The 21,201-nt window shown below is 39.7% G+C and overlaps 2 protein-coding genes across 2 annotated transcripts; one reads left to right on the forward strand and one right to left on the reverse strand.

The window, feature by feature from the left end:
* The first annotated feature begins 4,725 nt into the window (after positions 1-4,725).
* LOC139479826 (sterile alpha motif domain-containing protein 15-like) lies at positions 4,726-7,665 on the forward strand. The gene is made up of 4 exons (XM_071262720.1): positions 4,726-4,846; positions 5,276-5,374; positions 5,867-5,954; positions 6,649-7,665. Exons 1-4 carry the CDS (start codon positions 4,727-4,729, stop codon positions 6,810-6,812), a joined length of 471 nt encoding a protein of 156 aa, XP_071118821.1. The 5' UTR covers position 4,726; the 3' UTR covers positions 6,813-7,665.
* A 142-nt stretch (positions 7,666-7,807) lies between these two features.
* On the reverse strand, positions 7,808-20,370 carry LOC139478648 (translation initiation factor eIF2B subunit gamma-like). Its single transcript, XM_071261208.1, has 12 exons — positions 20,257-20,370; positions 19,378-19,573; positions 18,239-18,396; positions 16,733-16,898; positions 15,025-15,130; positions 14,442-14,531; positions 13,100-13,227; positions 11,659-11,849; positions 10,619-10,702; positions 10,180-10,328; positions 9,205-9,308; positions 7,808-8,991 (listed from the first exon to the last, which is right to left on the reverse strand). The coding sequence occupies exons 2-12, from the start codon at positions 19,523-19,525 to the stop codon at positions 8,939-8,941; spliced, it is 1,377 nt and encodes a 458-aa protein (XP_071117309.1). The 5' UTR covers positions 19,526-19,573; positions 20,257-20,370; the 3' UTR covers positions 7,808-8,938.
* Positions 20,371-21,201: the final 831 nt, after the last annotated feature.

Raw genomic sequence — 21,201 nt, forward strand, 5'->3', positions numbered from 1 at the left:
ATTGTTAGCTTGTGTAGGCCAAAAGAAGTTTTTTCGATTTTCATTCTTCTTTTTCATGTAAAAAAAAATATCTTATACCATGTATCCCCATACAGTTTGAGAATGAACTGAATAATACAAAATATATGTGTGTTTGTATGCTTGAATCATCCAATTCAATAGTCGCCATGGTATTTTACACACAATAGTCTACAGTCCAATTATCATTATTCAATCACTTACAACAATCTTCTAAATATATATCTTGATGATAATAACTTCACAGACTGCTTATTTAATCATTATTCAACAGAAACTGTAGACAACAGTAAACATTTTAGACCTGCATCACTTCAGGCTTTCCTCCAACATCAAGCTGACATGTCATGATATAACTGGAATACTGTCCAAAGCGGCATTAAATCCAACTCACTCACTCATATTGCTTAAATTACATTAATCCTTTGCATGTTATATGATAATGCTAGCTATCAGAAATGGATATTGATTATCCTTCTTATCATTGGTTCCTCAGCACCATAATCTTTCTCATGGTAGCTAACAGAGTTAGGTCAGACTGATTCAAACAGGTTACCTATCCGCCCCAAAACAAAATTAAATGTGAAAAATTTATATGAAAAGCAATGTGTTTTCTATTCTGCCTACTTGAAATAAGGGCAATTTAGAGAACACTGACTCATTAACTGTTGCCAATTCAGCCTAGACATTTATCCGTGTTTCTTTCCCCCACTCCTCTTGACCTCCACCTTTCCCCTACCTAACACACATTTTGAGGTAAACATATTATTATGTTTGAAATTGAAACTAAAAAAAATATTTTGAGCTACCCACCAATATTCCAGCTATATGGCGGCGGTCAGTAAATAATCAAGTCAGGACCAGATAGTCCAGTGATTGATAGCATGAGCATCGATCCACGCAATTGGGATCGATGTATGCTTCAACCAACTCAGCGAGCCTGACCACCTGATCCCATTAGTCGCCTCTTACAACAAGCATTGTCGCCTCTTATGGCAAGCATGGGTTGCTGAAGACCTATTCTCCTAGGTGATCTAAAACATATTCACGTGAATATAATATTTTCAATAAAGTGAATAAAAAACATATGATCATGTGGGCTGCAAATTCCGTGTTTAATTCATTACAACTTAACTGGAATGTACCCCGCCATGAACCTCACACAAGACAACCCCCATGTGCACCACAACCACACTTGGCTGTTGGAACCTTACCATGCAAAGGCTGTGCCCAATATGCACTTACAACCAATTAAAATACTCTAAAACTGACTCCTTGTCTTTGTTGTCTTGTTCATAAAGAGATGTAAATGAATTAGAAAATACCCAGTTACAAGCTACAAGGAATTACCGATGTTGTACATTATATCACGAGCTGCGGATAATACGTAATTCCCAGTTATGAGTAGGTTATTCTATATATTACTCAATTGCCGCTCCATAGAGGAGTCACCGGTGGCCCGGTCGTCTAAAGCGCCGCGATTCGCTGTGCAGAGTTGCGTCCCTTGGGCACGCCAGAAACCTAGGATTGTGGGTTCGAATTCCGGTTCGCCCCGATTATGAATCTAGGTTTGTCAGCACCATACCCGTGCTCGTGGGTTTCACAGAAGTGGTAACCGTCTGAGACCTGCATCACTTCGGGCTTTCCTCTCACATTAAGCTGACACGCCGGATATAACTGGAATACTGTTTAAAGCGGCGTTAAACCCACCCAACCCACTCACTCACCATTGTACAACAATGAATTCCCTGGAAATATTCGCTACCATGGCTTCATCTGAGGCGCTGCAACTCACCGTGCTGAGTTGTGTACCTTATCTGTACCAAAAGCCTCAGATCCTGAATCAGAACCCCATATTCTCCCAATATGTTTCAACGTTTGTCAGCTCCATACCCGTGCTGGGGTTTCACCAAAATGGTAAAGGTCAAAGAACTACATTTTTCGGCTTCCCTCCCACATCAATCAATGTCATAAAATGATGCAACGGAAATAATGTTCAAAGCTGCATTAACCAAATTCTCTCGTCGGTTGGTGTGTAAATCTTAGGTTATTCGGATTAGTCGTAGAGGATGCTAAGCGTTGATAATATCATAAGTATCAAAATATTAATTTAACCATGAAATATTGGTCTGAAAACAGATTTCGGTTGTTTGGTGAATGCCAAGTCGACCTGATGACCGGACATTCACTTAAGACGTTATTTTATTTGCGTTTTAACGACAACCATGCAAATGTTAATCCTCCAGGAAGGATATAGATAGTGCTTTGTTTCAATCTATGGCAGTTCAAGTTATTTTTTTCTAAAACTGTTTACGTAAAAAACGAAATAAAAACATTTGAAACTAAACCAAACCTAGAATAATATACTTAAAACATGAAATAAATTTCTTGAAATCCTGATAAATAATATTCAGTTTTGTATTGACATTGTCATTACAGAAAATATGTAAAAAAACAAAAACGCGAATATGCATTTCGCATATATGTCAGACCGATATATATGGACAGGGGCAGATCTAGAACTGGTAATACTTTCGGTTATTTGTCTAACAAAACTAGAGGGTTCTACTCAAATTCAAATCAATTCCCTAACTTCAGAAACGCCGAAAACCATTTATTACATAAAGTCACATCAGCGTGGACAAAACTACGCAATGCTGTACAAGATTGGACATTTCCAGAGGACATTGTATCACGGTCGTATTTCTTTTCCTGTCTAACTTAGAACAAAGACGTATATATACGTCCGTGCTTAGAATGAACGTACTCGAAAAGGCTAAAAAGGATCTATACCGAAACGTCGCCTTTTACAGTATTAAAGAAGTTGTTATCCATAAAAATTGTGTCTATCTTGTCATCCGTCAACTTCTAAGTAATGCCTATCAAACAATTCGAAAAGGCTAAGTTGCCTCTCCACGCAGCCTGGTTCCCTGGGTATGCTGCGCTGGCGCTACAGGGAACCAGGCTGCCTCTCCACGCCACTTGGTCTGCTCGTTCACCTAACAAACTCGTCCCCTTTAAAGAAATATAAAGCAAATACCAGTTTACAATACACCGTCCACTTGCAAATAGGTTTTACATCAATAGTTTTATAATTGCCATGTGCAGTTCTTTGTTTACTTGGCCATTTGAGTGAGTGAATGAGTGAGTCGGTGAGTGAGTGAGTGAGGTTAAACGCCCTATCAAAGTTTACCTTAAGCTGGGAACTGCTTTCCTTTACACGAATTGAATTATTAGATCCAGTACTTTGCGGTGTCCGGGGAATGAAAAAAAAAAAATATTTTAAAATATTTACATCAACCCAGTCTTATGATAAATTTAGACATTTGTCTTGGTGTAAGTTTGACCATGCAACAGTTGGTTTACAGATACGATAACAGAGTGGTGTTTGGAAGACTTGAGTCCAACTTGCTGCCCCAGCCGAGTAGTGAGTCGGATGGACAGGCATTCGTCACCACTCGCCCCTTTCCGTAACCTCGGCTTGTCCTGGAATAACACGAGTTGGTCACGAATGGGGGTCATTGATGACTACCCGTCATTGTGTCCCGACGACAATCGTGTTTATTTCGGAAACACATTGGAACAATGATATTTAGCGCCGCTATCGGCAATATTCCAACTAAATCACGGCGGACTGAAATTACGAGCAACTATCCACATCGTCGGGACACAATGACGGGTAGTCATCAATGACCCCCATTCGTGACCAACTCGGGTTATTCCAGGACAAGCCGAGGTTACGGAAAGGGGCGAGTGGTGACGAATGCCTCTCCATCCGACCCACTACTCGGCTGGGGCAGCAAGTTGGACTCAAGTCTTCCAAACACCACTCTGTTATCGTATCTGTAAACCAACTGTTGCATGGTCAAACTTACACCAAGACAAATGTCTAAATTTATCATAAGACTGGGTTGATGTAAATATTTTAAAATATTTTTTTTTTAAAAACCCACAAGCATTAGACACAAGTTTTGAAACCTTCATCGTTATCTCCATTACACACACGGGGCGGTGGGGCGGTGGGGTAGCCTAGTGGTTAAAGCGTTCGCTCGTCACGCCGAAGACCCGGGTTCGATTCCCGACATGGGTACAAAGTGTGAAGCCCATTTCTGGTGTCCCCGCCGTGATATTGCTGGAACATTGCTAAAAGCGGCGTAAAACCATACTCACTCACTCAGCCATTACGCACAAGTTTGCTCGAACGTGCCCCCTTTAATTAATTTCTTTTTGTTGCAAATAAGTATTGGTGCGTTTGTGCGCGACCATGCATCTATTTCGCCATATAGCGAAATGGGTTGCTTAACAGATTAATATATGGAGCTTATCACCCGAAAGGTACAAATTCAAAATCAATTTTAGTTAAAACTAAACCCTTTAAACGAATCTGTAGTTCGTTATACAATTCAAACGGCAAGTTTACTTGAATGTGGACGCATCTGCTAAAAATAAGGTGATATAATTTGCATTCTTTCATTTATAATATATAATCAATATACATATATTGTATATATATTGCATGTGCTTTGTATTAATGACTCACTTGTATATATATCAACTTGTCCTCGTCGCTATATGGCTGAAATAATGCCGATGCGACGTTCAATATTAACTCACTCACGTTGCTAGTGTTTTCCCAGAGGGAGCCTGTGAAGCACAACGCAAAGAGTGCTCCCCAGTCACGTGACACTACCTAGAAACCATAAACAAGATGGCGCAGAAGGAAGCCTTGGTCAACGACTTGAAAGATGAACGTGTCCCACCTGCTATACAATGGACAAATGATCAAGTATCAGATTGGATAGAAGAGCTAGGATTTCCCCAATACAAGGTCTGTCGAGAATACTCGAAAATAAATATTTGTTTTGCATAATGGTTGAGTGTATTTCGTAGCATAAATATTCGAAGTCCGATTTTCGATCAGTAGGCTAATCGTCTTCATATTGATCGTTATGGAACTAGGCTATCTATTAACATTTAATAGGTAGATATTTTGATTAAGTAGATATTCTGCACGAAGAAACCATTAGCCCAGGATGTAAACGGTCCCATACCCTACACGGTAAAATGGATGTAATGTTAATATGCTAAGTTTTCAATGGTGTCTTTGAAGTTTCGCCTATTGTTGCCGACTATTTGAGGCAAAACACCGATCTGTTTCACTTGCCTAACTTAGTGATTAAGAAATAACTGTCAGTTCTTATGGCTTGAAGATAATAATGGACTTTGAAATGTAACGACTTGTTGCCTTTTATTTCAGCCATGTTTCACAACAAACATGATCGACGGAAGAAAACTAGTCGCAATAGAAGCATCTGCCTTCCCAAATATTGGTATTACAGACTTTGAACATATAAAGGTATGGTTGAATTACTAATTTTTTGAAATGACTGTCTCCGTGGTTGTCAATTGAGCGACATCCTGGAGAACGAGAGGTTGGTTGTTCGATCCCCTTGTCAAGTCATACCAAAAGACGTTAAAAGATGGTACTCCTATCCTGCCTAGTGCTTGGCATAAGGGGATAAAACAAAGACTGGTCAGCTCGGACACAGTATAATGTATCCATGTTAAACATGGTATGGCTAGCCCTATAAAAATGGCTGGATTAGTACAAGCATCTACACACATGCATGTCCATTGCTATATAAGTGAAATAATCTTGAACGAGATGTTGAATCTTATTTCACCTCATCTTATATCTACATATTTTAAGATGGAACAAGTATGTATTGATATATTATATATGTGGTCCAAGTTGAGGCAGGGGACATTTTGGCAACTAAACTTTTCTATCCTGTCAGTATGTTCAGTGTTGGCATGGATATTTTATGACTTTAATTCTGTATTCCAGATAATTGCAAAGAGTATAAGAGACTTACTCCTGCTGGAGGAACCAGACTGGACAAGAAGTATTTCCATACCACCAAGAAGTGACTTAGGTAAGGCTGAAGTAGTTGGTCCATCATTTACACTGACTGAAACGTGATGTTAGGCATGTGTGGTTGGTTATATTATAGTTGTTAATCTCACAACATCCATAGTAAACTAGGATCAGATTTTTGTGTGTTTTTTCTTAACATATTTAATACAGACCTGGAAAAATGCTCATCAATGCTTCAGATATAATTTCATATCATCAAAAACTCAGTTTTTTTCGTTCACAATGTAACATTCTCATCTTGAAATACAGAAACCTAATCTTTTGTAACTGAACAAAATTTAAAAAAAGTAAAACTTAAACAATGTTTATAAACACAATATTTCTGAAAGGAGTCAGTTTTATCAATAGACATTGGCAATATACTAACTAGATTGAATGGTATATATGGTAACAGTAGGCTGCATCAATGAGTTCTAATTGATTCAACAAAATGAAAGAAATTGTTTGGACATTGCTGGCATTAGGGGTCTGTTGATTTACGCCCGATTATATAAGGAAATAAAAGATGTGTCTGAATTGACATATGTAGTATTTATTGATCAATGATTTGTTAATTCTATGGAGTTGTAGCTGTGTAACCATGGGAACTGTCATCTTTTGAAATGAAATTTTTATTGTAAACTAGTACAAGTTGAGTGTTTTATTATTTCAGTCATAACACACTTTCAATTTTTACTGTCTTTTATGTTTAGGTATGTATCTGGAGAAGAAGAGTAAACGAGGGAAGATCATCAACATGATGACATATCAGCAGTTTCTGCTGGAACACAAGAACGCCAAGTGGCAGCCCCCCCTCTCCAACCACTGCCTGCTGCTGCCACACGAGCCCCCTCCCGCGGAGATCACGCAGTCATAGCACCACCCACACCTGCCGTGATTGACGGGAGCCTACAGACAGCCTACAGACAGCTGAGATCCTGCAGCTACCTACATGGACCACACTCATAACAGTTGCTTACTTCTGACTGACACCAAGTTCAGTGTTCCTATCAAAGAAGTCATGAATACTTATACCATATAAACGTTTTCTGTATTTATTACAATATAGCCATTACACTGGCATCTGCCTTACTTCTTGACTTATATTTCACCCAGATCATGCCAGCTTCTGCATCGGGATCCCTCTGTGGTCATCACTACCGTCAGTAATGCTGTACCTTTTCTAATATATATTACAGACACCAGCTGACTATGAAATAGATTACCATAGAAATAGGACGGAGTTCGAGATGCACTCAAAGCAATCTTGCTGCACCGATATTTGGCCAAATTATTGTTCGTTTTTGTGATAGAATAATCGCCATATTTCATGAGCATTCCATTTTCAAATTTATATCCTGACAAGTGTATGCGAAGTGAGTCCTATATGCTGTGCTAATAACAAGTGTTTCTCTCTACATTCCATGTTAACCCATATAACTGCTTCCACTGAATTACCACAAAATCTCAACTTTGTTTTCATCAATCCATCCCAACAAACAACCCACTCCCTTCCAGTGGCTTCCTGCATGTTCCTGGAACAGTTTACCTGGTACCGTCTACATTATGAGGGTGATTATAGTGTACAAAGAATATTGATATTGAAGTCTTTGGTGAGAAGTCTGCTCATTGAAGATCCTGATGTTTTGGGAGTTTTACATGAAAGTAAATATTAATGTTTTAACAGTTGCTGAATGTATAGTGTTGTTGTCAATAAAGTTTTATCTGATGTGTCGAGTACTGAAGATGTCTGTTGATTATATTTGTCATATTTACAAGTGTGTTCAATATTCTTTGAGAGCAAAGCACAATCTTGGGACTTTAAGTCGAATATCTGTATTCCTCGAGTCCACAAACAACAGAAACATGTCATCAGCACTGTTTTGTTTAATTATACAAATGGCCACTGACTCGTGTTGATTGGTTCATCTGAACAAAAACTGAAGTAAACCGGTTTCAGGTAACAGTAGAAAGAATATTGTAAAAGAGTGTTGCTGTCTTGATCTAATTTCAAAGGTATATGTTTCACTCAGTGACCCAAAACTAAATATATCAAGTAGTTTGTCATACATACAGTTCACAGAGACACAACACTTAGTCACTTGCAATGACACAAGTTTCCATCATTGATGCAATATGATGTTCCTGTCTCTTCCAATGGAGTGTCCACCAGCCCCAACGAGGCAAAAGGTCCAGGATGGACAAAAGACACACGGACATGTTGGTGTAAACAACAATACTGAATAACTTGCTTTTGTATCTTGACCTCATCATTGACTCCAAGCTGAAAACAAACCTATACATTTTGGAGAATTCTTAAAATGAAGAAAGCATGTTCTTTGCCAAACAGGCTCTGCCCCGCTCAATGCAATGATGTAGAAAACTGCAAGATTCCTGCAGTCTGGGTGCATCATGATTGCACCGTAGTCGAAGGAAATGTAGGTCACCATGTTAATAGAAGCGGTCCCAGTATCCCATGCTTTATGTAAAATCTTGATAATTTCTATGAAGATTGGACTGGCCCAGTATGACCTGGCTGATTGTGTGTCATTATACCCCTAAACTGAATGTATCACTGCCCATGCCAGTTCTGCTAGGCCAAGAGTTTTAATATATAGGCTTCAGTGATACTGCTTGAATATTGCTGACTGTGATGCAAAACATTCACTTACTCACCAAGTATGGACTTGGGGAAAATTATCATAGATTATCATGTGATGTCTGCAGCAATAGCCCTGGTTGTCCAGTCCAGTATCATAGTAGATTACTAGAAGTCCTCCAGGAAGGTCTTCAGTCCAGTACTTGTACCACACAGTGTAATACATTTCTTGGGGCACTGTTTAGACCAGGTTACCATATATTATTGAGCTGAATATCAATCCTAAGGCTGAGGCCAAGTACAGTAAAACGTCGAGCAGTCACTACCAATCTTATTGGTAGAATGAGGACATATTTATCAAAAGCCAAAATAGCAATCTGTACATCCAATATATCACATAGTATTCAGATCTCCATCATGCGGTCCACATCAATGATGGCTTCATTCGTGAACTTGCCTGAAACAGAGATAACTTGAGATGTTTGGATTCTTATTGGCATGTTTAGCTGTATTAAATTGTTTTTCTTGTTTAATGGGTTTTCATCCAGGCAAATGTGGACAGAAACTACATACACACTTATACATGAATGTTTATAATATTCTTAATTACATACATTAAACCTGTTTATATTTTTATAGGTGACACTAGGATATAATACACAATACGTACCCATGGCAATGATGTTCTGAGAGTGACCTACGATGCAATCTTTAAGTTCGCACTTTTCAGAGATATGAGCCTGTCCACACACAATGCTGCCCTGGAGGTTGGACCTGCAAAGCAATCACACACACTTAATGATGCACATCTCACACAAATCTTGCAGCTGACAAGGCTGAAACTACCAGATCTAACAAGGTTCCCCATGGGGGATCTCAGTTGGAAGTGGTCCCCAGCAACCTATGCTGGTTGTAAGATATCAGTGGATCGTGTGGCCAGGCTTGGTGACTTGTTTCAATGTGTGCCATTGTTCCCTGACAGCATGGATCGCTGCACACTATATCGATAACTGGTTTGTCTGGCCCAGACTAGATTAAATACAGACTGCCATCAAATGGCTGGAATACTGCTGTTTGCCAACTACAAACATACAAATTATAACAATTTATACAGATGTGTAAACAGTCACTATATGCAATAGAAACAACAAATCATCTTCCCAAGGCAAGGCCGTTAACGGATGTCCAGTTCCCACCCTTGCCAAACTAGGCTGGAATTTCCGAGCTCGATCGTACCGCCACCAGTGGCTATTACGAGTTATGTCCTTTCTATGTCAAGATGATCTGATGAATAAACAAGATCTATATTGTAATAAAATGGGTCCTGCTCCACAACAGTCAACTGAAATCCGCATGTTGAAATCCATGTAGTTCGTTAGGTGATTTTTATTGGACTATGCATAGACCCATGAGTCGGCCAAAATGTAACGCCGGAACACCAGCCTAGTTTGGTAAGGGTGGGAACTGGATTTTATAGTCAGTTGACACCCTTGCCTCGGGGAGATGCATCAAATTAGCTCAAAATCATCATATAGTACTGTATGACCCATTATCACAATAAATCCATACATTCGCTAAACCTTAGACTTATTTTATATCCTGTAATTAACTTTGCGTTTACGTTCCAGTTACAAATTAACCTTACCCCTCCTGAATGGTCACATGATCCATGATGATGCAGTTCGTGACCTTGACCTTGTCACCTATTGTACAATGTGGGCCCACAACTGACCGCTTGATGGATGACCGCTCTCCAACCATCACTCCCTCACTCACCAAACAGTCGGATCCAACCTGTTCAGATACACATGTACCATACTGATGTACACTGACATCCATAAATAAAAGCAATTTGTCAATAAATTATTCTGTCAATAAATTAAACTGATTTTTATCAAGTAATTTGATTTAAACAAGCTGATACACACAAAATGGTACTGGAAAGCAAGCCAGACTGTTTGAGAGTCTGAATTTCTTTCGCCTCACACTTAATATTGACTTTTAAACAGTGTTAAAAGAATTCAGCATGTCCCTGCAATTTCACACTAATTTACACTTTAATTTACACTTTACTAGATTCCAACCTGTGACTTTTCTTTGATAGTTGCTGAAGGATGTACACTGCTAATCTCCCTGGACGGGGCTAGCACACTGAGCAGCCTGGGAATCTGAAGTCCGAAGTCAAGAACACTATTACCTGATTACGTACAGGATGACAGTGCTGATGGTCACGAATCAAAATGAGTGCAAGCTTCCACAATACAAAGTGTTATTAAACATGATAAGTGTAACAGTTACCTCCGATAATAATACGACCCGTGAAGATTCCGGGGTAGTATAGGTCTTCAGCAACCCATGCTTACCGTAAAAGGCGACTATGCTTGTCGTTAAAGGCGACTAACAGGATCGGGTGGTCAAGCTCACTGACTTGGTTGATACATGTCATCGATCCAAATTGTGTGGATCCAGCTATATGACAGCGGGCTGTAAATAATCGAGTCTGGACCAGACAATCCAGTGATTAATATAATGAGCATCGATCCATGAACCAAGTCAGCGAGCCTGACCACCCGATCCCGTCAGTCGCCTCTTACGACAAGCAAAGTCGCCTGTAACGGCAAGCATTGGTTCCTGAGATAAGCTTAATAAACACATTTGCAACTTATTCAAATAACTTTTTGAAGAACGAAAACAAAATATGTCAAATGTCTATTTTATCTGTTCCCCATCTACTGACCTGAACTTTCCACACAAAAAAACCATAAACCCAACATGGCTTATGGCAATGTGTTACATAATTTAGTGAGAGAAAGTTAAATGCTTCAGTTAGCTATCATATCTAAACAATGGTGACCCATGCAGACACCAGGATAGATTGGTTGTACGATTCTTCATGGACGTAATGGTTCAGGCAGACAGACTGTGATTTGGTTCATTATGTGTCACTGTACTCCGATGTCATGGATAGATCCTCACAACATCAATCACTGGTTTGTCTGGTCCAGACATCATTATTTACAGGCCAGCATCATATCGCTGGAATACTGCTGAGTGTGGTGTAAAAATAAATCCATGTACATGTATATATAATGGTGACCTATGTAAGTCGTGTTTTATGAGTTACCTGTCTGTTAGCTTCACAGTACGTGGCTAGTGTGTTGGCTCGCACACAGAAACCCTTATCCTGTATGTAAGCATAGCACCGGATGTCTTCGCCATGGAAGCAGTCAGCCATGTCGCCATCATGGTCAATCCATGTGGAGAGTTCCTCGATCAGTGTGGTCATCTCGTCACCCTTTCTGTAGCCATGGACATCTGGACATGGGGATAGTCAACACTGAGTGTTATCAAACATTACAATGCAGCAGAAATATGTGGTTAGGTGGTCAAGTGAAATGGGGTTTATTTTTGCGTCCAAGATTAGCGATGGTCATGCACGTATGTGTCTGGTGGCTTGTACTGGTCCTAACTGGTGCCGATTTTATAGTGCTAGCCCTCTGAAATACCAGTTTAATATGAATACCCCACTCAGACACAGAAAACTGACTCCAAACTGACCTGTCCTTGTTTTAGCCCCTTAATGCCGAGCGCCAGACAGGGTAACAACAAGAACCAAGTTTTATCGTCTTTTGTTATGAGTGAGTGAGTGAGTGAGTGAGTGAGTGAGTATGGTTTTAGCAATATTCCAACATCATGGCAAGGGACATCAGAAATGGGCTTCACACATTGTACCCATGTTGGGAATCGAACCCCGTCCCGGGTGGTCAGGGTGACAAACGAACCTCTGACCTTCCACTTTGTGGGCAGACGCTCTACCACTAGACCAGAGAGGCGATCAGAGATACGTGGTCACTGTAACTGGTTTTGATGTTTAAATAGTATCTCAGTTCTACAAAATTGACAGCCTTCAAGAAATAAAACTATATAATGATGATTATTGCTTTAACAAGTAATTAAGTAAAAGTATGGCATGTCCGCTCAACATTCTTAATGTCAACGGGAAGTTCAAGATACATGTAATGTTTACTAACTAGCTGAAACCAATGTGCACAGGAAACACTCTGACAAACCAAAGAGCATAAACTGGGGTGAATTTTGAATGGATCCCACAAACTGGTTCCTGGCAGCAAGGGGAAGCAACTCTAAACAGTGAACTGCAACATTGTCGTATACAGTTACAAGGCGAGGTTAGATGATAAAGGGATTAATGACGCATTGAAGATTACTGCACTTTTATAACAAGGTGCTTGCATGTATGTGGGTGTGGCTGCTTGTGCTATGTCTGTTTTATAGTGCTAGCCCACAGAGATACCATGCAGCAGTTTAACATGAATACCCCACTCAGACACAGCATACTGACTCTGAGCGGAGCAGTGCTAGTTATATCCCTTTAATGCTTGAGTGACATGCAGGGTAACAACAAGTACCAGCAAATGTCTTTTGGTGATCCCCATACAGATGCTCTATCCACGAGACCATGGAAGGAGTCTATACATTTACAGAGCTCTGATATCAATGTGTAACATTACCAGTGTGCCATTATTACATCACATGGATAACCCTACCTGTCTTGGTATCCATGGAGACAAGTGACATGTTGGTGTTGTGGAGATCTGTGTCAGGAGGCTTTGGTTTGGTAAACTGGCGCTTGATCAAGTAAGGCAGGAGTTCACTCTTTATTGTTGAGATTTTGCTGTAGTAAACACAATGTAACTGTACAGATCACTACACCCCAAATAATAATGTATGGCTCATTCTACAATGTTAACTAGAAGTAGATGCAAATAAATATAAGCTGTTAACTGGAAATAAATGCAAATAAATATACAGGGATGTGAGCAGGTTTTCCCGAAAAAAGAGGAAAAGTCTAGGGGGGGCCAGAAATTTTTAAAACATTTAATAGCATTTTAAGCAATTTCGTGCAGTTTGGAAAACAATCACACCAAGAAATGTAATAAGTCAATGGCAAAAGTCAACAAGTAAAATAAACACGATGGCAGATGCTGTAGAATCTAAAATTTTGAAGTTAAATCAGTACTTTCATAAAATCGGACATAGCTTTCGCGCACCTGGCTACCCGCCAGGTCTGGGAGCAATACTGCCATAAACTTCAACCCCCATCCCCCAGACACAAGGACAACTGTCACAAGCGTGCAATGTCTGACCCTTGCCCCATGTTGAAGCATATTGAAAAAAACTTACCTTGTACCTACTTTTGATGAAAAAAACAACTCCATTGCAAACATAAGACATTAATACAACATATATCCCCATGTTATGGGGTTTTGGACGCTAAAGAAACATTCATAGTGTTCTCGCTAATCACATGAACAACTGTAAAACATCTCATTCACTTACAGGCTGAAAGACAACTTTATCTTAAAAACAAGCCATCAGCTGACTCTGAGTATTTACAATTTCTGTGTGACGCCACACCACACGTTATAGTGCAAGTATTCGTGATAGAAAACGTATGGTGTCCGAAAAGCTATGATGGTGAAAGCTCTGATCGAAAACAGGACAATCCGCGACGGTTGTCCGGTTTTCGATCATATTTTCGGAGTGTTTTTTAATTTTTTTTTTATTAAATTTTAACGCGGAAGATGATTTTTTCCGAGGACTACTGTTTTAAAAAACGCGATTTTCCGCGTTTCCGCGGAGTTTTCACATCCCTGAATATAAGGTACTTACAAAAGCAATTGATATGAATCAGGACCCCGTTCCACAAAGCGATTGTAGTGCTAAGACGATCGTACCTCCCATACTTTAAAATAGACTTATGGCAGTCTTAGCACTAAGATCGCTTTGTGGAACAGGACCCAGGTGTTTTTTGTTTGTTGCAAGTCTTCTGATGACCCCAGCAGCTGAGGGCTATCAGTAAGTGCACATAGTCTATAGGTGTCTTACGTGTTTTCTGCCAGGAAGTCCACGACCCACTTCTTCAATATATACAAATGGCAGTCGGTCAACTTGGAACGTATACTGATGCACGGGTGTCTGGAAAGGAGCAGTTCGATCATATACAGAAACAATAACATAGGGTCTCACTGAGCAGATATATATGCAGAGGTGTCAAAACGAGAAGTTAGATAGTGAGTGAGTGAATATGGTTTTAAGCCACATTTAGCAATATTCCAGCAATTTAACAGCCGGGGACACCAGGAATGAGCTTCACACATTGTACCCATGCTGGGAATCGAACCTGGGTCTTTGGCGTGGCGAGCGACCACTTTAACCACTAGCCCCAGAAGTAAGATAGTATACATAAACAATAACATTAGGTCTCACTAAGCAGATATATATATTATGTAGGGTGTCTGGAAAGCTGTCTTTATGCCATTTCTAAATTCTAGGCCTACTGTCACAACATTGGGTTTTATACAGAAATATATATCCACAAGCTGCAGTTTTCACTTCTACCTAATATATAAAATAAGAAAACTATTCCTTCTGCAACCGGCTATCTTTGAAAACTGAAACTTCTGCTTACTTTTTTAAAACAGACTTCCTAAAATTGACAGTTTCCTCAAGGTCGACTTCAGAGGTGTAGAACAGAACCCGCTTCCCATTCTCATCCAAGCCAATAAAATCCCTCTCTGAAACAGAAAGTGTGTGTTACAACATTGTCCCTTCATTGTCCTCCCATCCTTCCTCCCCCTTATATTCCGGGGTAGAATAGGTCTTCAGCAACCAATACTTGCGGTATAAGGTGACTATGCTTGTCGTAAAAGGTGGTCTGGCTCGCTGACTTGGTTGATGCATGTCATCGATCCCAATTCCATGGATCAATGCTCGTGATATCAATCATTGGATTGTCTGGTCCAGACTTGATTATTTACAGACCGCCGTCATATAGCTGGAATATTGCTGAGTGTGGCGTTAAACAACAAACCAACCAACCAAATCCTTCCCCTTATAGATGCCTCATTACATCAAGACCGCCTCTGTGGTCTAGTTGATAAAGTGTCTGCTTTGAGGGCAGAAGGTCAGTGGTCTCGATCCCCTGCTCCATCATACCAAAACACATTAAAGAGGTACTTGTTGTTACTCTGCCTGGTGCTCAGCATTAAGGAGATGGAACAAGGACTGGTTGGCTCAGAGTCAGCATAATGTGGTTATCATGTTAAACTGTGGCATGGTATCTCCATGGGCTAGCACCATCTGTACTAGTACAAGAGAAGGTATGCATGTACTCATTCACTCACTTGAAAGTGACCTTAAACTCCATTTTCCCTCACCTCAAGATCTTTTTCCCCCTCATACCTCTAACTTACTGTCAGCCCTTTGCATATCATCCCACCTGACAGGCGCTAGTAACCCGTGAAGATTGGGGTTAAACTGGGTCTTCTGCCATAGATGCTTGCTGGGAAGGGCAACTATGCTTTTCGTAAGAGGCGACTAACGGAATCGGGTGGTTAGGTTCATTGACTTGGTTGATGTCTGTCAACGTTTCCCAATTGCGTGGATCGATGCTCATGATGTCAATCACTAGATTGTCTGGTCCAGATTTGATTATTTACAGGCCGCCATCATTTAGCCTGAATATTGCCGAATGAAGAACTAAATAACAAACAAAGTCCCCAGTGCTTTGTGCAGAGTTGTGTCCCTTAGCTGGAGCTGACTTTGTACTTGGCTTGTCAGTGTTGTACCAGACCCTGGTTTGTGAGACTCCCCAAAGGGGTAAAGGTCTGAGACTTGAATTAATATGACTTGTCTTCTACATCATGCACTTAACCTGACACACTGCAATATCAGGGAACCTCTGTCCAAACCCACTAAACCCATTTTCACCCTGTCATCCAACAGCAGAGGGGGGCACGGGTGGCCCAGTCGTCTGAGGCGCCGCGATTCCCTGTGCAGAGTTGCGTCCCTTGGGCATGCCAGAAACCTATGATTGTGAGTTCGAATCCCAGTTCGCCCCGATTATGTTTCAAGGTTTGTCAGCTTGTGGGTTTCACAGAAGTGGTAAACGTCTGAGACCTGCATCACTTCAGGCTTTCCTCCCACATTAAGCTGACACGCCGTGATATAACTGGAATACTGTTAAAAGCGGCGTTAAACACAACTCACTCACTCCAACAGCAGATTTCATAGGATGGCTACCTCCACCATTATAGCAATTGGTTGGGACTATCAGACTAGTGCCATTTTCTACTGTTATCTTCCTCCTTACAAACACCACTTCCTCTATAACTCACCTCTCTTCCTCTTAGACTTGATGCCCGGCACCGCGACCTTGGCATACTGCTCCGGAAGGGGAGATAACAACATGGTGAGGGAGGAGTCATACGCTCTGTGAACATTGGCCACCTGGTGGAGGCTGATGTCGGAGATGAGGTCACAACTCACGATCAACACATCCGTCTGAATGAAAAGGAAGAAACATGCTGTCTGAAGAAACTGGTGGAATTAATATTCTTTTTTCATTCAGCAAAACATAGCATATGCATGATGTGTCCCGGTTACCTTAGCAATGATAGGAACAAACTTAGATACTATATGACTATTATACCATGTGTTATTACAAATACAGTAGAACATGGATATAACGAACTACTGAGAAATCAGTTCATTATATATGTTTTCGCTTGGAAACATCTGCCATTATATATGTTTTCGCTTGGAAACATCTGCCATTATATATGTTTTCGCTTGGAAACATCTGCCATTATATATGTTTTCGCTTGGAAACATCTGCCATTATATATGTTTTCGCTTGGAAACATCTGCCATCTTGGATAAAACAAAACACCATACACGTAATTGCAGCATTGACTTCTGTTAGCAGTGATCACTTCATAGCATTCAATTGATAACATTTTATAACATTCATTTAATAACATTAAATTCATAGCATTTTAAGATGGTGAAATGGGGTTTAACGTTGCGTCCAAGATTATTGCACTTATATAGCGACGTGCATGTACGTGTGTGTGTTTGTGTGGCTGCTTGTGCTAGTCCGGACTGATGCCGATTTATAGTGCTAGCTCACTGAGATACCATGCCGCAGTTTAACATGAATACCCCACTCAGACACAGTATACTGACTCCGAGCCGACCAGTCCTTGTTTTAGCCCCTTAATGCCGAGTGCCAGACAGGGTAACAACAAGTATCATCTTTTAACGTCTTTTGGTATGACGCAGTTGGGGATCGAACCCCGGACCTTCCGCTCTCCGGGCGGATGCTCTACCAATAGACCACAGAGGTGGTCTCATAGCATTTTTAGAACATTGTTTGAATGTGTTGATTTGCTGCGATTGTGTTGATTTGCCGCTGATTGTGTTGATTCGGCACGATTTTGTTGATTCACCGCTGACTGCATACAGCCAACTGTCAGTGACACTTAACACTGAGTGAGATTTCTCAGTTAGCTATACATGTCACAAATTAGTAGTATTTGGGAGAGTTTGTAATGTATATAAATTTTATATGATAACATATTGGAGATAAATCAGGCATTTTGTAACATTTTGTTGTATCCGTTTGTTTGCTCTATCCATGTTCTAGTGTATCAGGATAGAAAACGTGTACCAGTACATGCATTCTCAAATGTTACAATGCTAAAGTATGGTGAGACCATTGAGTATACAGCAAATATTATGTACATCTACTGGAATCCTATTGAACTTTGACTTAGAACTGGTACCATGCTGCTACACAAATATTACCATGGGTTACAAAATGGGTGACAGTGCAATCTTACTTTGATTTTATCTTTGATGAAGCGCAGGGAATCAGCTGTGCCCATGTAGTCATTGTCGGGGATGCTGACGAAGTCTAGCCTCATTTTGACATCACACACATCACACAAGGCCTTTTGGGCATCGCCCGCAAATGATTCTAAGACGATTATGATCGCTTCTGTAAAACGTATCAAAGGATCATAAAGAGAAAGAAGAACATCCTGGCCATGCTGACAGCCATTCAACATCACTATGATCAGAGGAAATGAATGAAAAAAATGATGAAAAGATGATAGCAAGAAGATAAACATGTTAATCATAATTTCATTCTAATCTTTTCTTTTCTATCTGATTACAAAATGATCAGTTTAAATCATCATTATGATTATTTCACCATTCTTAGTGTCCAATAGTTCACTGATCAAATTCATTTGAAAAATTTATTGCTTCTTCCTGTTTCTCTCCCCATGAAGGTTCCCTAAGATCAGACTGATGAGGAGAAGAATGCATAACCTGCTCCATAATTATGGGCAATTAAGTTCTGGAAAAATATATCTGCCATACATAAACATATCAGGCTGTCAGCATAAACCACGAAATTTATCGTTCAACTCTGTTTTTTCACCAAAATAATATTCTAATAAGAGCCCCCTGTTTCTAATTTTGAGCGTGCCCTGGGCGCTTTTTACGTCAAATACGGTAGCCAGAATATTTCTGACTGCGACATTAAAAACATATATTCAACATGTTCTTGTTTATCAAAGTAACTGAAACTTCCTGCATGTCCTTGGGGCAACCTAACAAATTTTGAAAATAATTTTTTTTCCAATACAAAGAATTGGTGACAGACTTCCTTTTGATCCTTGAGGTTTGAGTTAGCTTTGATTTTTCACCACTAAATGGTAAATGGTAAGCATAACCTACCATAAACACTGATAAATGCTTAATGAACTACAGTATTGTTCATGAAGTGCTTCCATGGAAGTTGGAACTAAACGTTGAACTCTGGAGTTTTGCATGTAAATGAACATAAAAGTACCAACACACACTACATGCGCCAGACAAAATCATCATGATAATGTATATTGTACATCATGTCATTTGGTAGATCTGCTGAGAGAATTTGCCTGCAAAGAAACAAACTGAGTGGACAACCCACCTTCAAAACCTGCCCTCTCCAGCATGTTGACTGGGTACCAGACCAAGGGGAAATTCCCTACTGGGAGGAGAGCCTTCGGACACCGGGTGGTCAGGTCCGTCATCCTGGACCCTGACCCGGCTGCCATGACTACCGGCTGAAACTCCATCCTTCTTATGTTGGCGTATCTCAATCAAATGAGGATGTACTTTTCTCTCTGTGGGAAGAATATGAATGATTCAAGGTAACATATATACACAACATAAAGAAATTGTCATGTCATGACATCTATCAAAATTATGTAACCCATGGGGATCCTGGGCAAAAACAACTCCAGCAACTCATAATAAGAGACGACTAAATGGATCAGGTGGTCAGACTCGCCGACTTTGTTGACTGCATGTCATCATATCCCAGTTGAGCGTATGGATGCTCGTCCTGTCAATAACTGGATTGTCTGGTCCAGTGATTCATACAATGATCACAACGTGGACATTTCCAATTGACATCTATATGTTGCCATTTTGGCCACATTTTACTTGACCAAGTTTGTTGTACACATTGATAAAGCAGGAGAAAACTCTATTCTTTCAGGGAATCATAAAACATCAATCTAGATTATTAATTGGAACTTATTTATTTTTCAATGCAATTTTGTACCAAGAGCATATGCACCCCTCGGATTCCAGTTTTATACTAAAAGCCCAAAGGTACACGGCAGTATATTCTGATACTATAGTGACGAACAGAATAACTGATCATGTCACTGTAATGCTTACAGTTTAGTTCAGCTGGTTAAACCATAAGTTGACCAACTGTTTACTTATTAGTAGCCTTGCTGAAAGCAATGACAGTGGTCACGTATGAGCATGATCGAGTGAAAAATAAAACTGGACATACCTTAGATCCAGATACTTATTCGCATATACATGTAACTGTAATCATCTCTTACTGACATAAACATATGTGACAAATGACGAAATCTGTAAACAGTTTCCGCACATGGGAAGTGCTAACGTAAATCGATCATGCCGTAAAGTGGTTTGATGTCGTTACACAGTCGTTAGCGTGGATGTCGAAGTAAGATATTCTTTTGATATCCCGATACTGGTGTATTTCTAAAACTATTATTGTGTCTTGATCAAGAGGCATTTAATGGTGAACGTCTCCACTTTTTTTTCTCAGAAATGTACGTGATATTTCAAAAAGTTTTATATTAATGAAGCGCCCTATAAATCCTTACTACCACGTCCGATTTTAATACCACACGTCATCGTTGTTTGTCGAATGGCGATTAGTGTTCTTGTTTATTCGGTTTTATTTTCTTCTTTTTCTTCTTCTTGTTAAAATAATCTTTAACTAGTATTAAGGGGTAATGAAATACTTCTTTATCAGAATATGATTTCTTTCTTAAATATTGTATTGTCTAACACCTTAAAATGCGTCCAGGCCGTAATCTGTAGAGTAATATTACTTTAAAACATAAGTATAACAAAAACATTTATTTAAACATCTATGAATAAAGAAAGTAAATTAATAATTAAAACACACTAATCATTCAGCTTATTTCCTATCTAGGTCAAAGTGAGACATTTCTGTGTAACTAGTGTACTAATTAACATGATTAACTGACTGAATGATCTTAATCATGTAAGAGATATCAGACACAATTCAAGGAAAAGGCAGGATAAAAACCCTTAATTAAAACATATGTTCGTATGAATGAAAACTAAACGTTGTTTATGTCATGTTTGAGACTTATGACAACACTAAATGCACAGGCTAGGTAAGGATGAACTGTGCCAAAAAGGTTTATTTTAGGTTTTCATGAAGTATTTTTGTAAT

Source organism: Haliotis cracherodii, unplaced genomic scaffold (assembly GCF_022045235.1).
Source record: "Haliotis cracherodii isolate W230 unplaced genomic scaffold, xgHalCrac1.p SCAF_4, whole genome shotgun sequence".
Taxonomy (NCBI): Eukaryota; Metazoa; Mollusca; class Gastropoda; order Lepetellida; family Haliotidae; genus Haliotis; species Haliotis cracherodii.